At 37.6% G+C, this 25,210-nt stretch overlaps 1 protein-coding gene across 1 annotated transcript in view; it reads right to left on the bottom strand.

Annotated features, from left to right (window-relative positions):
- The window catches only part of NAV3 (neuron navigator 3), a 547,425-nt gene that overhangs the window by 403,415 nt on the left and 118,800 nt on the right, over positions 1–25,210 (bottom strand). Inside the window, exon 2 of the mRNA XM_030479342.1 lies at positions 812–1,209. Coding sequence (XP_030335202.1) covers positions 812–883 — 72 coding nt within the window. The 5' untranslated portion in view covers positions 884–1,209. The remainder of the gene's footprint in view (positions 1–811; positions 1,210–25,210) is intronic.

Genomic DNA, 25,210 nt, shown 5'->3' with positions numbered 1-25,210 from the left:
TGCAGACCTTATATTAGAGCCTAGGCACAAAAAGTGTTCATTTTGAACTCCTAATAAACTGAGATTAAACAAACACACACACATAAAAACCTTTTTTTTTTTCCCCCCCAGGAAAAATCCATAAACATACTATCAAAATACCAATAAAGCTTTGGAAAATAGAAGGAGGACCCAAAGATATTTAAAAGCATCAAATTGATGTTTCTTAAATAAGCATTAGAAAAAATTCCATTCCATAGTACAAGTAAGTAAAGCAGACGAAGTGGGAAGACAAGCCTTTTGAGATAGTCTGTTGCAGAAACGGGCAGATTTCCCGTGCCGTGGAAGCACGAATTTACATGCTGAAACTGCCTTGGGTACTGAAGGGTAAAACTGGAAGAACAACAAATTATTGGAAAACCAAATTATACAGAACTACTGGTAGGATACGATAGGAAAGGTCTATCCACACATCCACTGTAAAAGATGAAGATCTCGAACTGACTCAGGCTGATGTCAGATACTTACTTTGGATCAGCAGGTCTATGCCATAAACTCAGCATTGATAATGAGTAAAGGTTTTGCTAAACAAATTTCTAGACAAATTCAAGGAGCTTTTGATACAAAATTACCAGGCAATTGAACAGCATCGGAAAGCAAATAACTAGACAATGAAGAAATAGAGTCCCATTACAGAAGTTTGCTGCACTGCATTAGTGTGTAAGCATAGCAAACTATCCTCTAAAGCACATTAATTTCCAGTTTACTAAAAATCATCACAGAGTTTGCAAGTGGTTCAAATGTAATTAAATATAATTAAGGATAATCTTACCTTCTTTTGATCTTCTAGTTTATGACTTACTGGATTCCTTCCATGTTTGTTCATCTCTGAAGATAAATCCATCACATTCACTCCTTGCCCTTCAAAATGAAATCGGTTCAGCAATACAGCAAACTAATCCAAAAGTCAGGGGCTACAAACACAGAGACATGGTGTTTTTTCCATCACACATCATCTCTGAACACCAGTGACTTGGAGAAATGACTAAGAAAGCCATCGGTTGAGCTGAGGAAAACTTTGCAGTTCACTCTCAGGACTTTCCAAATCAACATAGCGTTTTAAAAAGCTGATGCTTAAGAAGAGAAATATTCAGCCACTACTTTTAACTCCAGCTGTTATCTTTCTTCACAGGTTTCCATTTTACAGAAGGTTACATCCTGACTGTGCACCTGTTCAGAAAAAACATAAATAATCATTAGGACTGATTTGCAATTTGCTGTCACTCTTTGTAACTGATTTTCTGTCTTCCTCAGATGTATATGTGGTAGGGTTTCAGGGTGGTTTTGTTTTGTTGGTGGGTTTGGATTTGGGATTTTGGGTTTGGGGTTTTTTTGTTTGGTGGGTTTGGTTGGGTGGGGTTTTTTATTATTATTTTGACCGGGTTTTTTTTAAAGTAACTAATACTGGGTTTTGATTTAATATTTGATGGGAGGAACCTCTGCATGATCACCCTCATCCCACTCTACACCACAGTGGCACACAGAGTATTCACTGAGAACAGCTAGTGAATTCCAGCTACAGACATCAAGGAAAAGTTAAAGGAAAGAGAAGAGCAAAGATTATTTGACTAAAGGTGACATAGATGAAAATTTTTCATCATCATCAAGTACTTCCTACTCAAGTGCCTTCAAAAAGTAACACTGACAGGGTCAGAGAGGGAAAACCCGTTGTCAGAATACTAAGTCCTAGACACTATGATAACATAAAAAAAACCAAAACCAAACCCAAACTAAAAAACGTCTCCCCTCAAAAGTTCTCTTGAAGGATGCAAATGGCAGCGGAGAATGAAACAAAACTATAAACAAGATTTGACTGCCAGAAAGTTAAAATCCACTAACAGCACAAGAAAGAGCCAATGTCTCTTCTGCCATTTTTGACAATAAAATCATAGAATATTCATGACTTCAGTGCAACTGAAAGCCAATTGTGTTTAAACTGAATTAACTGAGTAGACGAAGCCCACACAAACCTAATTTGAATACCATTTAAATTAATTTTAAATGCATAACGTTCACAACATACCTTCTCTAATGCATATGCAATAAGAAATATGTCTAGATAGCATATTGAATGGTGCATGCTAGGTCATGCGGTCTGTCTCTAATAAAATTACATTGAAGAGGTTATTTTCTCTTAACAAAATAAAATTCAAAACTCAGTGGAGTCACTACCGGTATTACTATCAGCTTCAGCTGTCTTTTAGTCAGACCTAAGGTCCAAGTGTTACCCTGCTGTAACTGGTCTATACTTTAGCCAAAAACTGTAAATGTGACGGCTGAGGTTTGCTTCCAAAGAAAGAAATCCATATTTAGGCATCTAAGGTGGGTTGTTTAGTTTTCACTTTGTTTCGTTGGGTTCTTTGGTTGTGGGGGTTTTTTTGGGGGGGTGGGGTGGGTTGGTTTTTTTCCCCCTGGTGCATAAACCTGAGTTTCAGAAACAAAGTCTGTAAACTGACAGTCAGGTCAGACAGCTGGTTCTATGAGGATATGACCTAACCTTCTGCATTTGCAATAGAAGCCACTTATGTTTATTAACAGAAGATACCACTAGGCTCATGCCTTGCCAAACAACTCCTACTGCTTAGTTTTTGGTTCGGTTGTTGATGGTACCTTGGATTTCTCCGAGTATTCTCATGTTTGCATTTTTCACCTAGGACTTAAAGGCAAACCATGCTGTGGTCCATGGAGAGTTCTCCTTTTTGGATAATATTGAATTCAAACAAAAACAAAAAACAAAACAAAACCCAAAACCAAAACCACAAAAAGACCCCACAAAAAAAATAAAGCCCAAGGATGCCTAGAATCACCACTAAAATAGCAAGCTTTCTTTTCATGATCCAGTTACAAATAGTAGAAAGGCTTAAGCTGTTACCACATGTTGGGTGATTCTACAAGGGTGGGATAAACCCTACAGGCAGACAAAATCAAGGGATCAATCTTGATACAAGAAACACTGACAGCATGCAACCCTATGAGATATAACTTCTCTTTCATACCAAAGAGTGTTCCAACAAGGAATACAACTGTAGTTATTTTCAACACTACAATGTGAGGCACTTATCCGTATTTATCTTCACATACATTTGAACATGGTATCAACAAGGAACTAACCATGCAATAAGAACAATTCAGTTGCAAAAATAACTAGAAGCAAACAGAAGATGCATCTGCTTTGTGAAATCATAGGAATATAAACAATTGTACACAAAGCTAGAACATGAGAGAATGCATACCCAGAGAGAAGCTTGTTTCCCAAACACACTTTCAGCCTGATATGTATCACCTAAGTGTATAACCAGTTTTGCTTGCTATTCTAAACTACTGAGAATCACCTCCTCCTGAAAATACACAGGTAAGCATCATATTACAAATGCACTCACCACAGTAGACTCGACTGCTTGGAAAGCATCTTTCTATTCATTATTTAGAGCATCCTGGGGAAGTCAGTGAAATAAATAACAAAACTGTAATGAATGTTAACCACCCGGAAAATAGAAAGCAGTCATTAAAACTGCACTGTTTAAAACTCCCATAAACTTCAAATTTTTATTAGATTAAGCAGCAGATCAGATTCAGTAGCAAGCTATAAACTCCCCAAGCACATCCAGCTCTTCTCACCCTGTTTCAAACAAAGACTAAGGCGCAGCAGGACAGAGCCAGACATCGCTCTCAGGCACAGACTGTTCCCAATCCTACCCAGGGCCTCACAGGCACAACCTGCGATTCACCCCACTTGATGGTTTTGGGGATCCAGAAAATCCACAAGTCCATAACACTAGGATGCAGGAAGATGAAACACAAGGTACTGCTACAGCAATCAACATCTGGATTTACACTTAGAACAATTCTAAAGCTCAGATAAATCCAAACCAAGCTGTTAAAAAGCAGCAGCTTCTTTGGTTCATTTCATGGTCAGACATGTAGATTATATTACTCCCCATGCCTGGCAATTATGCTACACTAAGCAATTAAGCTATTCTGTGGAACTGTATGGTGTTTTCAAGCCAAAGTTGGACAGAATGCAAATAATTTTGTTTGGACTGCCCTCATTACTTTTAACATGCAAAGCACAGGGTGGCAACTCTTGCTCGTTCCATTCAGCACATTGTTCCATGGTCTTCAGCATTTTCAACACAAACAGCTGTAATTAAATGCTCTTGGCTGGCAGTTTTGGGGTTTTTTTGTTTTTTGGTTTGTTTGTGTTTTGGTGGGGGTTTGGGTGGGGTTTTTTTTCTGGGTTTTTTGTTGGGTTTGGGGTTTTTTTTTGTGTTTTTTTGGTTTGGGGTTTTTTTTGTTGTTGTTTTGTTTTTTGTTTTTTACAGTGGCACCCAATTTATTAGTCAACATTTAGTGGTAATTAACGTACACACAATCAGAGAATAAAACATCCAAAGAGTCCTAGAAATCCTAATCACCACACACTAAGTAACATAGATTTTACTAGGTCATCTACAAATGTAAAAGGCAAGATGAATTAGAATCATAGAATAGTAAGGGTTGGAAAGGACCTTAAGATCATCTAGTTCCAACCTCCCTGCCATGGGCAGGGACACGTCGCACTGAACCATGTCACCCAAGGCTCTGTCCAACTTGGCCTTGAACACCGCAAGGGATGGAGCATCCACAACCTCCCTGGGCAACCCATTCCAGTGCTTCACCACCCTCACTGTAAAGAGCTTCTTCCTTATATCTAGTCTAAACTTCCCCTGTTTAAGTTTGAAGCCATTACCCCTTGTCCTACCACTACAGTCCCTAAGGAAGAGTCCCTCCCCAGCATCCTTGTAGACCCCCTTCAGATACTGGAAGGCTGCTATGAGGTCTCCACGCAGCCTTCTCTTCTCCAGGCTGAACAGCCCCAACTTTCTCAGCCTGTCTTCATACGGGAGGTGCTCCAGCCCTCTTATCATCCTCGTGGCCCTCCTCTGGACTCGCTCCAACAGCTCCATGTCCTTTTTATGTTGAGGACACCAGACCTGTACACAGTACTCCAAGTGAGGTCTCAGGAGAGCAGAGTAGAGGGGCAGGATCACCTCCTTTGACCTGCTGGTCACGCTTCTTTTGATGTAGCCCAGAAAATGGCTGGCTTTGTGGGCTGCAAGCGCACACTGCCGGCTCATGTTAAGCTTCTCATCAACCAACACCCCCAAGTCCTTCTCTGCAGGGCTGCTCTGAATCTCTTCTCTGCCCAACCTGTAGCAGTGCCTGGGATTGCCCTGACCCAGGTGTAGGACCTTACACTTGGCTTGGTTAAACTTCATAAGGTTGGCATCTGCCCACCTCTCAAGCGTGTCAAGGTCCCTCTGGATGGCATCCCTTCCCTCCAGCGTATCAACCGAACCACACAGCTTGGTGTTGTCAGCAAACTTGCTGAGGGCGCACTCAATCCCACTGTCCATGTCGCCGACAAAGATGTTGAACAGATGTTGAATTAGAAAGATGTTGAATTAGAGCTGGTTTAAAATTATATTCCCTTAACAGACATGTAACAGTCATCATTCAACAATAATCTAATAATTTACAGATACTCAAAATAGTCTGTCAGATTAGCATTTAGAATTGCAAACACAGGCTTAAAGGAAGTGAGCAAGCTATCCAAGCTAAGAGCATCCTTAGACTTTCTTGTTAAACATCAAGATGAAGAAAATACTTCGCATAAATATTTCTGACTGGGGGTTAGTAACTTCCTCCTCTAGAGATACACTATGGAAGGCATTCAAGGTTATCATTAAGCTTCTGGTTTAGGTACCTCTATTACTTGCCTAAATTCAGGTGGACTTCACTCAGGTGAAATGGGCCTGAAAACTTTTTGGTTTACTTCACTATGAGCTATAGTTACTCATAGACTAGTGAAGAACAACCCCAGATCATGTTCTGATAATTAACCAGAGTGATCCTTTCTATACTACCCTTATTATCAGCACAGGTAGTTCTCAAAAAGTTTACGCTGACACGATTTTGAGGAAGCAGCCAGCATCCTCTAGCTCTCTGAGGCCTCTTCCCAGTATGGCTATAATAACTTATACCAATAACCTTACAATGGCCTCAGAAAAAGCTTACCTCTAATGATGAAAGCTTCTTAGCTTTCTTTGTAGTCTTTTCCTAGAGGGAGAAAGCATTTAGGGTTTCTGTATGGGTCTAGCTGCAAACATAATTATCAGGCACACAAAGAGTTATTAGGAAAAGATGATGTTGACTCTTAGAGGATTTGAGAGCAATGCCAAAGTGCAGTGCTTTTAGCCAGCATTCAGAGAAAGAAGCCAATATCCGTTCTCTGCAAACATGTATGATAGCAGTGCCACAGAAAGGCTTGCCTGCACCACATAAAAGCAGCCTGGGAAGGCAGCTGGTAAGCCAACAAAATATCTCTAAGCAGTGAGGCTTGCCTACAGAATTATGTCTTCTGATACAAAATTAATTCTCATCCAAACAGCAGTAAAACTGGTCCAAATACACTCCTGATGCACAGCAAGGCAAAAAGCTGCAGTGTATACAGCTCTCTCTAATCAATGCAATGCTGTTTACTCAGATTAAAAGCAACCAAATATGAACAAGTCCAGAGATGATACTTCATTTGTTAAGTGCATGTGTGGCTGAAACATTTTGTGTTATTTCTGTAAGTGGTGTCATCCTATCCTCTGCATCTCTTCAAAGGACAAAATACCTCTTCAGCACAGAATGATCTGTGTTGGAGTCATCACATTATCAGTGAGGACAGAATTACAATTGTTTGCATTGCTCCTGGCTCTAGCCAATGCAAATTAAAATATTTGTTTTCAGATTTGTACACATGAAAGAAAAAAAGAGAGGGTGGGAGGCTGGATTCTGATATTTACACTCCTACAATGCTGCTCTACAGAGCACAGTGCTGATTGTCTCTACATCAGACTGAATGCACAGGTTAACAGTGGCTCACACAGTGATTTAGCAAGCAAAGTTAAAAATAATAAAAATATATATATGTATAAAAGGAAATTGTTCTGGATCCTGATATTCTCAGAAGCCATTGCTTTAACTGGTACAGCAACTCAAATCCTTTTGGCTCTCTCAAATCCTTCTTATCTTTCATAGCAACCTATGTCAAACAGGCTGAATGCTATGCACAGAATATAGAGCTGCTATTAGTGTCAGTTTTATTTCAAACTTGGAACCAGTACCAGACAGGAATGCCTTCTCTCTTCCATCATCCAATTCTTTGGCCATTAAGCATGAGAGATAAAGACAGCGTAAGAAAGGGAATACAAAATATATCTTTTTTACAGATACTCCAGTCCAGCCTTTTACTAGCGTCTCTCTGAAAGATTTGATGTGAAGGATTACAGTTTTCTTGCAAGCACAGTACTCTATGCCAGGATACATAACTGAGCATCAGACCTAAATGAAATTTGGTTATCTTACCCAATGCTGCACTGCTGTATATGCAAACATTTTAGCTCTATATAAAATGTCTACATTTCAAGGTACCTTACAGCACTTCTGCAGAGGTACTGCACTGGACAAATTCCACCTTGAATAGTTACTTCAGCTCCATCTCTAGTTTCAGTGGGGTATCTCTCCATTTCTGTCCAAAGTTGATTTGAGTGTTCCTCTCTACTGTTGAAATAGATACGATGTCTCCTCATGAAAACAGTATGGTGTAGTTTTTAGATTTATGTTTGGGAAACAATAGGAACAATGAATATTCCTTTTTTTTTTTTTTGTGTACATGTTAAATGGTTTACCACATTTATAAACTTTGTAATTAATGTGTAAGTATTTATTAGACTGCATGTACAACAAAAGAGCTACCTCGGAAAAAAAGGAAAGATACATACTCTGCAGAACCTACGAACAATTCAGATGGGATATAAGAAAAAAAGACAACACTGAGCTGCAAGTGAAGGGGAAGATAGAACGCATATTCTCATATTCTAGGTATACTATGGAAAGAGTGGGCAAGAAAATATATTTAATCAAAAAATGCAAGTACATCTACATGGACCTTAAAGAGTTTTCTTGTATAAGGAAACTTTTCAGTTAATGGGACAGAGAAATTTATGAGGCTCATGAGAAAGAGAAAGGCTAATTGAAAATAGTAAAGAGCCTGCATACCTTTGATATTTTGTTTCCTAGGGAGATATTAAGCCTTCTTTAATTTTAATTTTTGACTGACATGCTGGGAAAAAAGATGCAACTTATCTGTGCCTGAGCAGTGGCTGTTCTTCTGGGACTTCTAGTCATCTACAGCTATTGCTCTAACCAGATTGCCAAGACACCTGCAATCCCAGACAAACTACCAAATACTTCTTTTTGTCCACTTTACGAAATTTCCAGAAGGCAGTATGGTTCTGGAAATACTTAGATATATGGTAGCTCTATGGAAACTAATACATCTGGTATTTCTCAATACTTCACTTATGTTAAAACTTTGCTACCACTCCATGAATGGCGATGCTGTCCAATGGGAGGTGTATTCTCTCTGGTTCATAGGCTATGAGTATGAGAAACAGGAGTACAGACTAAAGTTCAACCTATATTGCTGTTTTCAGCAATTTATATGTTCAAACACAGAAATAGCATACTGAGTTACTCTTACATGAAACCGTTAAATCCACTTTCCCTACTTTACTGGAAATGAGGACTTATACTCCCCACTCTGATAAATCTAAATCCTTAAATCTTAAAAGTACCATTACATCACACAGCCTCTCTTGGTGTACCGTAACTTGCTAAATGACTCCATTGGATCAAAGAGCCAGCTGCATTTCAGAACGTTTTTAACTCTATGCCTGTTACAAGTGATAGAGCAAAAAATCATACCTATCTTTGCAGAACATGTCTGTGACAATTTCACGGGCACTTCAAAAGTTGCCAATTAATTCTTTCAATATTTGTTTAGTAGCAGCCTTTTCAGGTGAACCCCATGCTTATCCCAAGAAATTACATATGGGTGCTGATTAAACATTGCAAGCGATGTTGCCTCAGTAGTCAATCCATGTCCAGACTAGTCTCTTGGAATTAATTTGATTGATTCAGATAAATATGTGGCTGAAAACAACAAACAGCTCCTCGAGACTGCAGAGCAGAGAGATAGCTGACCAGATGGGACAGCTGTTTGAGAAGGGGAGAAGAAAAGAAAAAGGGAAGGGGATGCAAAAGGATTATGAATATTTTTTTACAGAAACAGAATCAAGTAACAAAAAAATGTATTCAAATATTTTAAGACAAAAAGCAGCAGTAGCTGGTGTCATCTTAACCATGAACTAAAAAGATGACCTTTAATGGTGGAAGCTTATTAGTCTTCACAATCACAGAACCATGACTTGTTTGAATTTGAGCTGGGAAAGACCTTCTAGGTAAGTTAGCTTCCTGATCTGCCAGTGAAGAATAAATTACTACAGTGTATTTTCTAATGCTTTATTCTTGCATTACTTTAAATTCCCAAGTGACACAGCTCACAGTGTTTCTCACAGGAGAATATTAAACAACCCAGTAGATCTGAATGCTCTAGGAAGTTTCTTAAAGGCGAGGCACATCAAGTTAAATTTTAAGCTGAATTTTACATTGTTCAAGCAGTCTGTATCAATCTTTTCCATTGCATGCAATTGCTCACTCCATGTATTTTTACATACTGATTGTATCCTCACAGTTTTGAACACAATCAAAAGTTTCTTCTGTCAATATGAATATCTAAGCAAACTCTTATTTAGGCTCAAGTTTGGTTTATCTAGTTCTCAACCCACTCAAGTAAAACTCAAATATATCTTGAGAATACCAAATAGACAACTGCATATCAAGATGCCAAAGCACTTTCCCAACTGTTCCCAAGAATCTCAAAGCCGAAAGTCCATTCAAAGATTACATTAGAAGAGCTTTAACTAAAAATAACATGGGGCTAGAAACAAAGGAATACCTAGACAGCCCTAAGCTTTACTGAAACTGTGGAACTACAAAGGGTTTGAGGTAGCACATAAGAAATAATCACTATGAGAAGTACATGGCTTTGTGTCTACTTAGAACAGAGCATATGTCTACTCTTGAATGTCCTAAATTATGTCTCAAAACAGTAAGGTGCTCAAAGTACGTCACACTCCACTTGTAAACAGATTTGCATCTCTAGGAAGAACAAAGTACTCAGTGTCTGTGAGACCATCTTGGGTGGGATTCATTTGAACAAACACTGCTTAAGTCCGAACTGATGGCACAGTGGTCTTTCTGTAATTTGAGGAAATAAATAGGCATTTTTAGAATGCAATTCTCCTCATCCAAAGTAGCTTAGATGAATCCTGACCTAAAAATCCTGCCTCTTTCCAGTGACTGCAGAAAGACATTTTGACTATATAAGGCTCAGACCTTGATGACTGATGTGTGAAATCAGGTGAAAGGAATCTCTTCCTTCAGACCACACTTCTTAAGGGAAAGAACACAAGGTTGATACATTCAAGCAAATGTTAGGATGTCATTAAAAAAAAAAAAAGACTAAACACATTAATGCATCTGATCGAGCCCTGCTGAGGTAATTCCATACAAGTAATCTACCAGACTTCAGCATCTCTTCATTCAAAGTGGAGAGTGGTGTCTCACTGTGGGAACAGCTAATCTTTTCTGGTTTGTTTTGTCACAGCTGAAAATCTTGCTTGGTCCTGTAAGCGAGCTACTCTAGGGGAGCTATGGATCTGCTTCTTTCACAAAAGAGTTGCTTCCAACAATCCCTTCACTGAGAGCTATTCCTTCTGTTCCTTAAAAGTTGAATTTTGACTTGGCATACAGTTTTTCAAGAGTCTTGCAAGAACTTACCTCATTCCTTTTCAGTACGAAAGGTATAGATACACCTTTTAAGTACTCCAAACCTCATCCTGTTTCTTTATTTATGTTAAACATATCGTATAGCTACTCAAATCAATGATAACCCTTGCGAAGACAAAAAATAGGCCTTTCACTATTTTCTTTTGAATGTTTGAAACAGTTTTGAGAGTTGTATTGCCTCTTAATATGCAGGTTATTTGGGGTTTTTTTTGACACAATCTTTCTTGGTAGACTTAGCTTGTCCTATTTCTGTAACATAACACTATGAAGATCTTTTCCTATGAAGATCTTTTCCTTTTTGCATCATACAAGTTAATAGCAATAACAACTGTGACAATCCTATGACTTCTACCTGTGTAGATATCACTCCTTTTATCTCAATAATATGGATTCCTGACGTAGCTACAAGTTCTCTCCTCACCCATATCCTGTGTTTATATTTAGAGGTTCTGAGATATTTTGTTACACAGATCACAGAAATTTCAAAGGCTCTGCTTGCAACATGTTTTATAATACCATTTGTAGGATCTTCTACTATTATACTAGTGTTGTCTCTAACATTTTTTTCCTCATTTCTAAGCACTTTTTAACATGACAGATTTTCTTCAGATCCTGAAAGCAAAGCTGTAACAGTGAATTGCCACTTGTTAATCCACCTTCATCCAAGTTAATTATAAGATCTATTATCGAGAAAGCATTACTTTCCCTGGTTTTTGTCCCCAAAAAGGATATAACCAAACTGGAAACATGAATGTTTTAGACTGTTCTTAAAAGCTAGAACAACTGTAAAAATGACACTGTTTCTTGCATTACTAATGCAACTATTTGCATTTACATCAGAGGTTATTTCAGGGTGAAATTCGCCTTATGAAAAGGAGTAGCAGAAGACATCCATATCACTGACAATAACTTTAGCTTGCCCCTAAAGCCTGGACAACACAAGTCTGATTAAGACCTCAGCAACACCTTGGATTTCAAGAAATGCACTTTCACAGTCTATAGTTTGTCTGTTTCAGACAAACTCCGGGCTTTGCTAATGTTCAGCATTCTAGGAACAACGTATTAATCCTCCCTTAAAATATTCTAAACAGCCTGCCCTTGCATTGCCATAATAGAAGTTTCAAATTAACAAATTACTACAATTTAGTACTAAGCCTACAAAAATATATTTAAATATAAGCACTAACATGTACAGAGCAACAAATATTACCTTTAACAGCCTTTCCTTAAGGAATCCAGAGAACAATACAATGAAATCCCCCTTCCCTATTGGTATCACAACGGCTACACATGAAACACTGATCTACAGCTCACCAAGTTTGAAAGCTTATCAGAGGGTATGTTCCTCTTTTTAAACACACACATGTTCCAGCTCTTCAAAAAGTGCCAAAAAATTTACTAAGTATGTTTGAAACATGCAGTAATTAAAGAAAAAAGAAATGCCAATTAACAATGCAAACAGTTCGTGTTTTCTCTGTTGAGACAGCTGTCATGTAATTTGCCCTCCCAATTATTAAAACGTGACTCATGTCACAAACGCTGCTGAATTAGACCACAAACGTGCACTGCTTGCACTTCTGTATTTACATCTAAATATTGTCAGTCTCCCAGACGCTATTGGTAATCATGACACAGAACATGTATCATTCGAAAGATAAACAAATGTGAAGGTCAGAGATCATCTGCATTGATAAAATAAGCACAATTACTTCACGTGATCAAACACACAAGAACTGAGTCTATTAAGGCATGTGAACAGTGTTTAGCTGGATAATATCTGCATCTCATCTGTATAATAATCTGAATTTACCATTAGCGTTACTATCAATCACAAAGCATGTGTGAAATAACCCCGAAAGAGAGATTTAGCAGCTGGGCTGAGTATGTATTTTAAGAAAATCTGGTTTCTGAAATTATAAATTCTAATTTAATTAATTTGTTCACCAGATGCTCAGACTGCAAGAAAAAGATTGAAACAGTTCTGTAAAATGCACTATATACTCTATCACAGAAACAATATCTACTGAAGAACTTTCTGCCTTAATTGCATTGTATAATTGTCTACAAATATTAAGGAGTTTCACTCTAAAAAGATGTTCAAGTCGTTTTCTACAGCCAATAACATTTCAGAGTAAAAGGGTAATTCTGAACATATTACTGCAGCTAAAAATATAGCACAGAATATATATACATAGAACATTATTGTTATGCACAAAAATACCCCACTTTTTTTACAAACTCGCAAATTCAATGACTGCTATTACATAGCATACACACAGATCTCAGATACAGTATCTCAATGCTTAGATTTACTTCAACTGCTTTTACATAACTAAACCTGACTTTGTCTTTTAATTGTTTAGATGAAGCAGCCTAAACAACCTCAACTGAAATAAAGACTGTTATAATCACTACTGCATAATACTAACAATCCCCTTGAAATACTAGCACAATATTGATGTGTTTTTAAAAATAGAGCACTGCATCCAAAATCCAGGAAATTTATACAAAGCAACATGATATGAATGATGTCTCATTTTATAAAGGCTTATACATACCAGATAATGCAGTAAGAATGCATAATTTTTCATCTTGTCACTGCGAGATTCTGCATGAAAATACTGCATTATTACTACTTACATATTTCTACCTTCTTTCTGTTTGTAGATTAAAAATAATAATAAAACAACACAGAAGTGGAGGTTAGGATTGAAGAAAAGGCTCAGAAAACAATGTATCTACCCAAGGAGTGGATCACATTGCACTGATAGAAATTTAATGGTTCTTCAGGAAGCATAATGAACAACCTTATCTCAGGAGACCTCTGTTCTCTACACACATCAAGAATGGTGACAGCTCATCCTTCCCAGAAACCAATACCAGGAGGAAAGCGTGCTGCCTGAGACCGTTAAACCTATGGCATGTTAGATGCCTGCTGTCATCAGAGACAAGTATTACCACGCAGCCTACCAAGCTAGCTCAGAGTCTGCAATTCACATAGAGACACCTTTCTCAGATTCCTCAGCAACACAAATCAAGAACATCTCCATTTAATCTGAGCATGTTTGCCTTTACTAGCCTGGCAGCCCACTGCCTAATTCCCCATACCACTGCATCGCTGAGCCAAGTCTGGCCTTTTCTTGGCAGGTGGTGGGGAGTTGCACAGGCAGGGAAGGCAGCCCCCGGAGTAGAAGGGAATACACAGCTTTATCCTGCCAGATTAGGAGTGGCACTGATTGGCTGCGAGACTATTTTGTGCAGACATCCTCTGATAGATGTTGGATCTCTAATACTGAGCCCTTGAGTACAGAAAGAAAAGGAAAAGCTGTGAAATATTGAGGGTTACAGAAGCATTTGAATAAGCTTTCTCCAAAACAAGAGCAGAAAGAAAACCACCCTAACTCAGCAACTATGTTTTTGCATGCACAACATTCCTAGATGATAGGAAGCAGAACGCCATCTTTTGTACAATAATCATCATGAAAATTCATGACCTGGTCAGTCAATGTAACTGAAGCAAGTGAAAGGTTATGTGCTGCATAAGAGCTTGAGAAAGGGATGGGTAAGGACATTTTGTAAGCAATAAAACATATTCCCCTATACTGTAAACAAATATTAACAAAAAACCCCAACCAAACAAAAAAACCCCAGCCCCAACTGTCTCAGCTGGATATTTCTATGAATAACTTCTCAATATATTCAAATTGTAGTCTAGTACTTACAGTCTGGAGGAACTGATTCTTATTGCTATAAAATAGGCATTAATCCACTCAGTGTTTAGCTATACTGCATAAGATGCTATTAGCACTCAATTGCAGTGCTGGACACCCAAGCTAAACATCAACACCCTCACTGGAACTGTTGCCTTCTGATTTTACTTTACCTCAACTAGTACATGAAGCAAACATCACCAAGAGCAGTATCAGGCTCTCTCCCTGTGAGCCATAAATGCAACTGTTATCCACAAGTTAAAAAAATAAATTTAAATAAATAAATAAATTCAAGTTTAAAGCCATTTTTTAAAAACCTGGTCAAACTGCTACGTTCTCAGTGTTATGAATGCACTTGTTTACCGTGAACATGCTTGTTCATTTGCAAAGGCAAAGAAAAAAGTGTCATGACTGCCCTCCCCCACCCCTTTTTTTTCTTACCCCTTAATCAAATGAGTTGAAACAAATGAACAGCCCATTTTCATGACTGCCTCATCAAAATAACAGGAGTAACAAAGATAGTTGATCTGTGCAGTTTACCACAGATGTTAGTAGCAGAATGAAGTCAAAATGCAGAGACTCGTATTATAATTTATGATCTGAAATTGTTTTCATTAAGCACCTACAGTGACATTTGTCTGCATAATATCTTCAAGAACAAAACATAATCAAAACAATGCCAATGTTTTATAAGCAAAACACTTTCTGTTCCAGCTTCTATAATCAGGCTAAGAAGCATCTTAGCAGTTATGTGCACTAACAAGAACACAATTTTTTATCTCCACATAAAATGGCTAAAGAATTAATGGCGGTGACCATGAGATTAACATTTCATCACCTTGGTTTGTGAGCTCTTTCTTTCTTTTATATAAAACTTGTTGTTGGGATGAATAAACCATTTAACACCATGTTCTTCATTAGTACAGAATGAAAAATGAAATGGAGAAAGATAGTCTCCATCCTGTTCACAGCAGGCAAACATCCATCCTAAAAAAGCTACCATCACAAAAGTAGGTATTAACTGGAAGTTTTAGCAGAGCCAAGAGGCGAGCTGGAAGCTGGAGGCAAGCCATCTAGGACAGGGCAGAAAGCACCAGTGGGATAACTTGCTGTACTGCTGCCCACAGTACATATGTTCTGTTGGTAAGGGATCAGGCAGCACTGTCAATCTGGCACCTCAGAGAAGCCCTAAGTTCTCTTGCACAAGTATTTTAAAATAGCTCACTGCTTTCATGATAAATAACTTCTCATATATTCCATTTATAACATGCCTTTCAGCAGGCAATTTTCAAGCAGTTAATATTAATTAGCTCTCAAAAGGCTTCTATGAAGCATTTCAAGAATAGGGACAATCATTTCACCCACACTTCTATCCTCTGTGGCACAATGTGACAGCTTCCATAAGAGCAAAATATAATAATGGGGAATCTAAAGCTGCTGAGGGTAAATTTTCTTAAGCTCAGATTTTCAAAGCCCCATTCCAGGCCCCAGCTGGGCTCCTGCGGGCTCCTTTGAAGATTCTAGCTTTCCTAATGAACCCAAGGCTCTTTTTTCAAAGAGAAAACAAAAATCTCAGTTTTATTAAACCCTATTAAAGCACAAACCTTTGCCCCATCCTTGTATTTTGATTGTTTGGGGTGGGGGGGGAGGATTTGAAGGTTGTGGACAGTACTTCTGTTTTCTTTGTTCCCCGTGAATATTTGGCACTCTCCTACTTTCTAGAAAGGTAACCCATATCTCCAATTTAGCAGTACATTTTCTATTTTCCTTCATGTAAAATTGAAAATTTGAAATTCAGATCAAATACAAAACCAGGATGGGTTAAGAATAATGGAGGAAACTATTGTAAAACTGTGTTTCCAATGTCTGAAAAATGCATAGCCAAACAGTAGCTGGCAGGTAGACTGTATGCAATATATGGCACAGTTGGTTTGCATTTAAAAGGCTTAATGTACAAGCAGCAATAATTACAGTTACTTGTTATTAAGACTTTTTCTTGTTTCTCTCTGATATTATGATACACTAAGGCTACTTTTTAAAGTGGTAAACATTGCAGACTTTAGCTTAAGCACCAGGAGATGAATTGGAAAAGCAACAGAAAAGGATTTCAGGCTCCTCAAAACAGCAAAATACTATTTGAAAACATCCAGTATGCACATGGAGATTGCATAGACGAATTATCAATAATAAAAGGAGTAGCTGATGCTAATAACCAAGTTAAATTGGTAAAATAACCAATTAAAACATCATCTTTAATTAAAATGCCTATTAGAGCAAAGGGTTATTAACATACACGTCAGTCACTGAAAATGATGCATCCTAATTCTTTTACATTATGTGTTCCAGCATTCTCCAACAGTAAGAGTTTTTACCCATAATAAAGCTAGGCTCTCGCTGACTTACTTTAAAACACTTGCCATTCAAGCTATTCCAAAAGGCAAAAATTAATAGTGCTACACCACAAAAAGAAATTAACCAAAATTTACGACAGAGAGATATCAAACACATGCAAAAAATGAAAGAGCAAATACGCTAGCCCGAAGGTAGCTTGGTACAGTGAGCTGATATGAAATGCAGATCTTCTTTCCCAGCTCCCTGCCTTTGGAAGGAAGTCTTCCTTAGATTTCAAAGCCTGTGTAATGAGGAGCCAACAAAACGTTATAATCAGCTAATGTCTATTACCACTATTCGCAGGACTTCCTCTCCCTTCAATTAACCTACATCACATGGATCACCATGGTTTACTAGATGATGCACAAAGATGGGGATTTATACTACAATTGACATAATAACACACGCAGTAGAAACAGAGCAATAATACTTCCAACAACCCCTGTAATGGAGTTGAGATATTGTAATGACAGTTCTATTAACACTAGGTCAATGGAAAAATATCTGGATTTCAAGCTTACACGGGGCAGTGTTCTGGCTTGACCAAAATCTCACAATTCTGTGAGGGAATTACACATATGCATATAAAGCAGTCCACCAATCTGCTATCATGCTGCCTTCCTCTTCTTTCCTTAAATCCAAAATTTATCAAAAAGAAACATAATCCGGAGAAACTTCATAAACAAGTCTGAAAACAGGTGTACAAATCTAGAAAGCAGCAGCTAAATTAACAGTTATGCACATATACATAATTACTTTGTTTCAACTAGGCCATTTCTTTGGTTTCACCTCAACCTAGCCTTCCCCTGTTTCGCTACCAAACTCCCCTTATGTTGCTTCATTTAATGATCTCACTGGACAAACACAATTTATTTCATGAATTCATGAGCCAACTAATCTGTTCATGGACTAATCAGCCTTACCTCCCACATCATTACCTTCAAGGGTGAAGTATCTACTGGTTAGATTAAGACTACTAAAAATGAGGTAAAATTACTAAAATTAAGGAATAGATGATTCAAACTATCTCTATAGTTTTCTCATGAACCATGAAAAACAAACAAAGGATACTCAGTGCCTATTCATCACTTTTCTTTACAACTTCTTCCACAAGGTAATTTCATCATTATGCTATATTTCTAATACATATTAGAAAATTTATAAATCTCACACTCCTAAGGTGTGTGTTTGGTTTTTTTTTTTTTTTTGGTGTTAAGGTGGAGGGGTTTTTTTCGTTTGTTTGTTTTTTTTGGTGGGTTTTTTTTTTTATGTTTTTGTTTGTTTTTATTTTTTGTTTGTTTTGCTTTGGTTGGGTTTTGTCAGTTTGGGTTTTGGTTTTTTTGTTAACAGATCTTTGAAATGCCTGTATTTTGTTACACTTCTACTGAAGAAAAACACAGCTATATTCCAGAATGTTGTGAACTACTGAGAGAAACACTACCACTCTCTGCATCAAAATCTGCAGATCCATCACTGACAATGCTGTAACCCATTTTTTATGTCTTCTTCCATATTGTCTGTTGGCATTCAATCTGCCCTTTGATGATGAAAGATGCAAACTGAAGAGGGAGACCTACGAGGTTTACATTCCACTTCGTTCTGCCTGCTGAAACTCAGGCATGGGACAAAAATCTGTGTGATGCACTCCTGCACCACAGCCAGGCCATCAAATGTCAGACAGGTTTTATAATATTTGGAGGAAAATAAGTAAAGGGAGATTAGAAAAGCTGTCCGAAAGCCATTACTAAAACCTCAGAAAATTGTTTTCTGAAAGGCTCATAAATTGACTACTAATGGTCAGGTCACTCTGATAGCTCTTTAATAGTTGGGTCAACAACTGAAAAGAGAACTCATTTGTTTTATCTTTACTGTTGACTTTCTTTAGCAGATGTTTTCTGAGCACCATAAAATTGGCTTAATTTCTCTTTATATTCACTCAGTAGCACCATTGTACTTAACAATCTGTGTTTCATGGACTTACACTGGAAGTTCAGAAATCAGCTCAAAATATCTCAAAGATGTTGGCCAATTCGCAATACTGAAAATGGCCCTTTCAAAACTATGGTCACTTCAAAACAGATGCTCCAAATTCTGGTACCCCTAAATTAAAGACTAAATCCTCCAACCCAGTCCAGCACAAGGAAACAGAGCAGAACTGGGCTTACAACTAACTGTATGCTATGATATATTACAAGGTACAAGTCCCTTAGTATTATGTTTCTTTAGGTGATAAATTGTAATGACTACCTTAATGATAACTAAACTGAATATTGGTGACTAAGAATATGAGCCATTTTTAATTGCTGTAATAGGAAGAATGAAACCTAAAAAATGCTAATGTCTGACTACAAACAAGAACAAGGTAGCATTACTCTAAATATACTTGCACTGGACTATTTTTGAAGTGCTCTGCAGCAAAAATAGACAGTACGAGAGCTGTTTAAGATCAGAAAGGTTTCAGTATCTAATAGCACATTGAAGGAAGTGCATCAAAGCAGGCTGCAAAGGCTAAATAAAACTTCAGTACATCAGAAACTTCCCAAGAGGAGAAAGCGAACAAGCTATACCAGCAGAAATAAAAGATCAAGAACAGAGCCATCTAGTAATACAGCATACAACAACAACAACAAAAAGGGCGGGGGAGGGGGAACAAACCAAACCAACCAGGAAAACCCACAAGAGTAAAACATTTCAAACCAAAAGCTCCAGCTCTTTGCTAGTGGACATCTCTTCTTTCACTCTGCGTTTAGAACTATCTTTTTAACATAGCTGTCCTTGGTTTCCACCAAATCAACTGATCTGTCATTTGCTGAGTTATTATAAAGTTCTTACTAGCAGAAGACCACTAAGTCTGAGTTAGAACAGAAGCAAGAATTACCAGAATTAAGTTTAAAATATCTAATTAGTAGATCTACGATTACCAGGCTTGCGGTGTTGCTTAAGTATAGATTATAATGTTTATCTTGAAGATGACTGTGGTAATTAATAACATCCTGCCTCTCCAGATTACTAAATTTCCAGCTCTTAAGAGAGCAAAGGAAGAACTGGGAAAAGAGTTGACATCTAAAGAAACACAAATCACTGAAGGGAAAATAAGATAATACAGCTTATGACAGTGAAGTAATGAGTGCACCAAAACATAAAATGAAGAGGATTAGAGATACTGGAAGACTCTGATTTTCAGACTAGTGTCTCTTCTAGGTACAAATTTTGGATCTCATGCTACATATAAAACTTTATGTCTGTACATATAAAATATACTTTGTTTCATTCTCAGTCTCAGATGTTGCTTCTTCAGAAAAGGTGAGAATATACGCTAGTATGATGATCTGTCAGTCCCGTTTATTGTCACATGGAAAGCCAATCAACCCTGACTTCACGAGCTGCAGTCAGTCCCTGGGAAACAAGTTTTTCCCATTCTTTCCTCTGTTCCATAATTCTGCATCGTTTCATCCCCAGAGCCCTATTTACCTCTACAGAACAGATTACTTTTCCAGCTTTTCTTAACTCTCTGGTGCTATTCATCTCTCCTGTAAGCCATTTTATTTTCATCATACAGGTATGCTTGCTGAATACTCATAAATATGTACTTTTAAAGGCCTAAACATAGGTAAAGACTCATTACTCTACTTGCCTGTGTCAATGCACACACCTGAGGATAGGACACCATTCAAGAAATGTTCAGAAGAAAAATGCTAAAATCTTCACCGACCGGTTTTTAGTTTGAGTTGTTGCTTGAACTGCTTTATACCAGTCTCTTACCAGGTCATAGTGTGTACTATGTTAGCACAGGACTGATCATTTTAAAGCCCATTCTTTTCACATCACCACACTGCTACTGCCACCACTTCATGACAAGCATTTGATTTGTATACCCAAGAACACAGTCCTACTGTCACAGTACATCTGGAGTAAATCAGTGATGTCCTGTCTGGCCATCAGTCTCCCCATGCTTTGGGAAACAGAAAACCACTACAAATCTAGCAGAGTTTCTCATGGTCCTCATATGTACTGGAAACAGAGGACTAAAGCCCAGCTCGGCAGAAAGAAGATTCCAAAAACAAGTACCATAGGAAAAAAAAAAAAATGAGTGTTTCTTCCAATACTCCATATATTTTCCTGTCACAGTATACTTTTAACTTGATACAGCCAATAGCCTTGTTTAGGAAAATATGTAAAATGACTTTGTTTTCAGATGATGATGAGCCTTATCAGAAAGTTACTTAAAGCTCAGCCTAACTTCTGCTACACAAGAGCATACACATCTACCCTACACCTCAAAGGCTATGTGTGAGGCAAACTGTTAACACTGTCCTCCTGTCTTTCAACCCTCACCACAGCTTCTCTTCTTCAAAATCCCATGCTACCAACCTGGACTATGGCATATTTATACTTTTCCTCATTGGAGACTTCTAATATTATGAATGACTCTTCTCAAAGTGTTTAATAATAGACATTACAATAAATGGTGTTTTCTCAAACAGCTTGCTGAAGATAAACATCCTGAAGACTCCAACATCTAGATGAATTTGACAAAAACATCCTGGAAAACTTTTGATTAAGAAAAATTTGATTAAGAATGTTAAGGTCACAGGAGGAAGGAAAAAGAGGCATTTTTAGCTGTAAGTGATTCAAATACAGCTGAAAAATTAAGCAGCGTAATGCACAACATAGAGCCTGAAGGACTGGTATTGTTTAGTCTTGACTTAATCACACATGATTTGTATTGTGTCTCTTGGCACAGTTATGCACAAAGCTGAATCAAGCTGTTTTGACGTGTTTATTGTTGTAAGGATAAAAAATCCCAAACACAAAGGAAGAAAATTAAACCCTGCAACATGACCACAGGCAGCAAAGGTAACAGCACACCAGTCTACCTGCAAGAACTCTGCATGTCCAAGACTGTCTCCACTTTTCTCTCCCTATGAGGGCATCCAAGCATGCTCTCTGCTACCTGCACCAGTCCCAGACTACAACTGATGGATCATGGGTCCTCATGATGGACAAAGTCTCTACTGCTTGGCCACTAGCTGCACTGGGTATGGAGTGAATCTGCTCTTTTGACAGAGTAACCAGCCCCAGGCTGGAACAAGGAGAGTTTGCCATTTGGCATCTTGGTTCTAGGAAACTCAAAATTCAGCTACCAAAAAGTAGCTCATCTCTAACAAAAGACCAGCACTTTGTTTGCAGGTTGTAAGTTCAGCTTTACATTCCCAAGTCACCACTACGGCCATTAGCAGCATCCTCTTTTTGCAGTATCATTCTCTTAGGAAATTAATTAAGAGCCTACACTGAGACTTGCTGAATTTCAATCTGGATAGTTTCCCTCCCTCCTCTTCCCCCATCTCCACTTGGGAATTATGACAATATTAAAGAAAATTATTTTCAAGAAAAGTCAGATGCAATGCAGCACCCCAGATGTTAATACTTTCCAGAATATCATCATAGAGCAGTTTACTCTTCACAAGTTACAGTTATATAAAGTCTAAGGGGCACAGTACTTTATCAGAAGCTTCTCAAATAATAGTAACAAAGAAAATGAAGGTGACAGCTCTATATTGCTGTAAATGTTCAAAAAATTACTGCTAGCAATGAAGTCATGTGTTGCCAGGAGAGAGTTGTGTCTTCTCATAATGTATACTCATGTAATAGGCACAGAGTAATTTTCCAGAGGCAGCCTGTGACAGCTTACTTGAGAATCAAGAAACATGTACTACATGACAAAGTTGCTAGTAATGGCATCATCCTACAGGCTGACAAAGATGTTATTCATTTACTGTCCATTACACACTGGCTGGATGATGCTTGCTAGCTCCAAAAGAGAAGAATATCTGTTTATATTCTTACAAGTAAGACATTAATAGTTTAAAAATTCTTATTAATTGTGCAGTGAACTATCTGAGCATAATGCTGATTTGTTCTTTCATGCTTATGCCTCAGATAAGCATAAAGCTGCATTTATGTACTCAGAGCAGTTTTCATACTGCGGTAAGCCAGCACCTTTTCACATGATCTCTACTAGAGAAGAATCCAAGAACAAAAATGAAAACGAAATTCACAACAGAAATTGATTTGTTTGCAAGAATGTCTTTACAGATCTTCAAATTTATAGCACATTCTTTATAGCTATCACTGTATTTCCTTACTAACTATACTGATCAACTACAAACTACGACTTGAAAACACACTTATCAATGTTTTACTTCTATGTAGTTAAGCATATAAATGAGAACTTATTTTTTATGCTTTTATAAATAACCGTATACAGCAATTACTGTCAGAAGTGATTGCTCTGCCATTCAGGAAAAAAAACAAGCAAACAAAAAAATCACTACATTCAGACATGCATTTGTAGGAAGGAGAAATTGCAGTTGGTGCTTTGGGAGGACTCCTTTTACAGTTCACATAGGATATGAAGCATGAAAAGTAACAGGACCAGCAATCAGCTGAAAATAAGGACATAAACAACTTCCACATTCTTCTGCATTGCCATCTGCATTTCATATATCTGTAATGCCCCACTGCACGACAGTTGCTTTAAAACATTCAAAACTTGCATATGTTGTAACACTTGGAGGATTAAGCCCCTAAAAGATAAAAATTTAGTTAAAAGTAGCATAGCTCTAGAGAAAACACTGCCATTTTTTAATCTATTAATTTTGTTTAAGCACAAAAAATATTATCTTTCTTGAAATATTACAGAATTGTTTTTGTTTGAGAGTTTTGGAAGCATTATAAAGAGACAGTTCCAGGAACAAGTAGTTCCAACCAGACACAGATCCATAAACCAAATGCATACATGCTGAAGTGAAAATAGAACCCATACAGGTTTAACATGTAACTTAGCACTTGCAAATACACAGGCATATATAAATATGTAACAGCCAAGTGAAACAAGGGCATATTTCTCACCAGTGCTCAGCAGACACACAAAGTAGCAGCTTATCTTCAGAACTGAGATTTTACATTAACTGACAATACAATACCATATGCCAGAAAAGTTAATGAATTTTGTATGAAGTTTCAAAAAACAGTTTGTGAATTTTTTGACAAATTATTTATAGAAATCTACCTTGTATGTGTATAAAAAGTACACAGATAAACAACCCCCACACATACCATGGGTATCTAATTATGAAGACAAGCTTCCATGGCTGCACACTGCTCCTGAAGTAATCACAAGCAAAGAAGTTAAATTCAAGAGATCATGTAACACCAGTTTTACAAACACTCCAAAATATCTGCGACTGACCACCACCGAAACAACTCCACCACCACATGAAAAAAACCACCCAACCAACCAAAACAGATTAATTCAAACTTGTCAGATTGCCTGCTGGCAAATGTAGTGACACTTTCATTGAACAAAAAAAGAGACATTACTATCTTGCAGGCTGGAAACTTCTATAAAACTCTGCTAATATATGGAAGTCAGTCATACAAAAGATTTCTGATTAATCATATAATCATAGAATAGTTAGGGTTGGAAAGGTCCTTAAGATCATCTAGTTCCAACCCCCCTGCCATGGGCAGGGACACCACACACTAAACAATGTCTCCCAAGACTCTGTCCAACCTGGCCAAAGAATTGAGAACTACAGGTCATCCACACTAGAGGGCTGCAAATCTTTTCATTGAATACAATTTTGTGTTAAACAAAGAACTCTTACAAGCTCAAGTAAACCATATTCAAGTACCTAATGACACTGCTGAGGATGAAAACCAGGAAGAAACTGTAATACCCAAGATAACACTGGTAGAAGCAAAAATAAACACTGCAATTGTAGTTGCCCCATCCACATAGTAAAGCCAGGATGTAAATACAAGCTTAAGTGATAAAGAAAATAGCCACTCAAGGAGAACAGAAGGAACAGAAATATAAAAAAGTAAGCATACATATTAATACAGAAGACTTCTCCCTCCCACACTTTTAATACTTATAGATTTCTTTAAGAATTCATGTTACCTTGAAAAACTTTAATGAAACTCAGTTTTATTCTGGCAGTGCTATGAAATACTGGAAGACTCCAAACATGAGCACAGATTAGTGGGCTGCTAATCAGGAAACCAACTGCATTTCTGTGCCATGAAACAAACTTGTGTGAGCCCAGATACTGCTCTCAGCAGTGGAGTTCCGAGGATCTCATGAAACCAAGTCATTGATACTTACTTTGGGAAGGGAAAATCCCACCAAAAAATAGTGGTAAACCTAAAGTTCCTTGGACAAATAACTCAAATGTTACAATGCAAGAAGATTTATTTGTAGAAAGGAAGATTACAAAAAAGTG

This window comes from Strigops habroptila, chromosome 3 (genome assembly GCF_004027225.2).
Source record: "Strigops habroptila isolate Jane chromosome 3, bStrHab1.2.pri, whole genome shotgun sequence".
Taxonomy (NCBI): Eukaryota; Metazoa; Chordata; class Aves; order Psittaciformes; family Psittacidae; genus Strigops; species Strigops habroptila.
The sequence above is the reverse complement of the archived record's forward strand: the minus strand, read 5'-3'. Positions and strand labels throughout refer to the sequence as shown.